Source organism: Trichosurus vulpecula, chromosome 7 (genome assembly GCF_011100635.1).
Source record: "Trichosurus vulpecula isolate mTriVul1 chromosome 7, mTriVul1.pri, whole genome shotgun sequence".
NCBI lineage: Eukaryota > Metazoa > Chordata > Mammalia > Diprotodontia > Phalangeridae > Trichosurus > Trichosurus vulpecula.
In genome coordinates this window covers 218,417,580-218,418,303 of record NC_050579.1, presented here as the reverse complement: position 1 = coordinate 218,418,303, position 724 = coordinate 218,417,580, and the positions used below count along the sequence as shown (strand labels likewise).

The 724-nt window shown below is 44.2% G+C and overlaps 1 protein-coding gene across 1 annotated transcript; it reads left to right on the top strand.

Annotated features, from left to right (window-relative positions):
- The first annotated feature begins 318 nt into the window (after window positions 1–318).
- On the top strand, window positions 319–666 carry LOC118858704 (40S ribosomal protein S26-like). The gene has a single exon (XM_036769310.1). The coding sequence runs from the start codon at window positions 319–321 to the stop codon at window positions 664–666; it is 348 nt and encodes a 115-aa protein (XP_036625205.1).
- The last annotated feature ends 58 nt before the right edge of the window (window positions 667–724 follow it).

The window sequence follows — 724 nt, the reverse complement described above, 5'->3', positions numbered from 1 at the left end:
CATTCCTGAAAGAACTCAAGGAGGACTTTAAAAACCAAATTAGAGAGGTAAAAGAAAAAATGGGAAAAAATGGGGAAAAAGTCACTGATGAGAATAAATATTTGAAAAGGAAAATTGGCAAAATAGTAAAGGTGATTCAGAAAATAAATGGAGAAAATGTCTCATTGAAAAATAAAATCAACCAAATGGAAAAGGAGATAAAGAAGCTAAATGAAGAAAATAATACATTAAAAATTAGAATTCAGCAAGTTAAAGATAATGACTCTAAGAGACATCAAGAATCAGTCAAACAAGCTTTTTCGGTTCCTGGCTTCCAAGATGACCAAGAAGAGGAGGAACAATGGGTGCGCCAAGAAGGGCCGCGGCCACGTGCAACCCATCCGTTGCACCAACTGCGCCCGCTGCGTGCCGAAGGACAAGGCCATCAAGAAATTTGTAATCCGCAACATCGTGGAAGCTGTGGCCATCAGGGACATCTCCGAGGCCAGCGTCTTCGACTCCTATGTGCTGCCCAAACTGTATGTGAAACTACATTACTGTGTGAGCTGCGCTAGCCACAGCAAGGTAGTGAGGAATCGCTCCTGTGAGGCTCAGAAGGATTGGACGCCCCCACCCCGATTCAGACCTGCAGGTGCTGCCCCCAGACCCCCTCCAAAGCCCATGTAAAGAGCTGTCCATCAACATTCCTGAACCGATCAGAGGAAAATAAAATGGTTGGTCTATC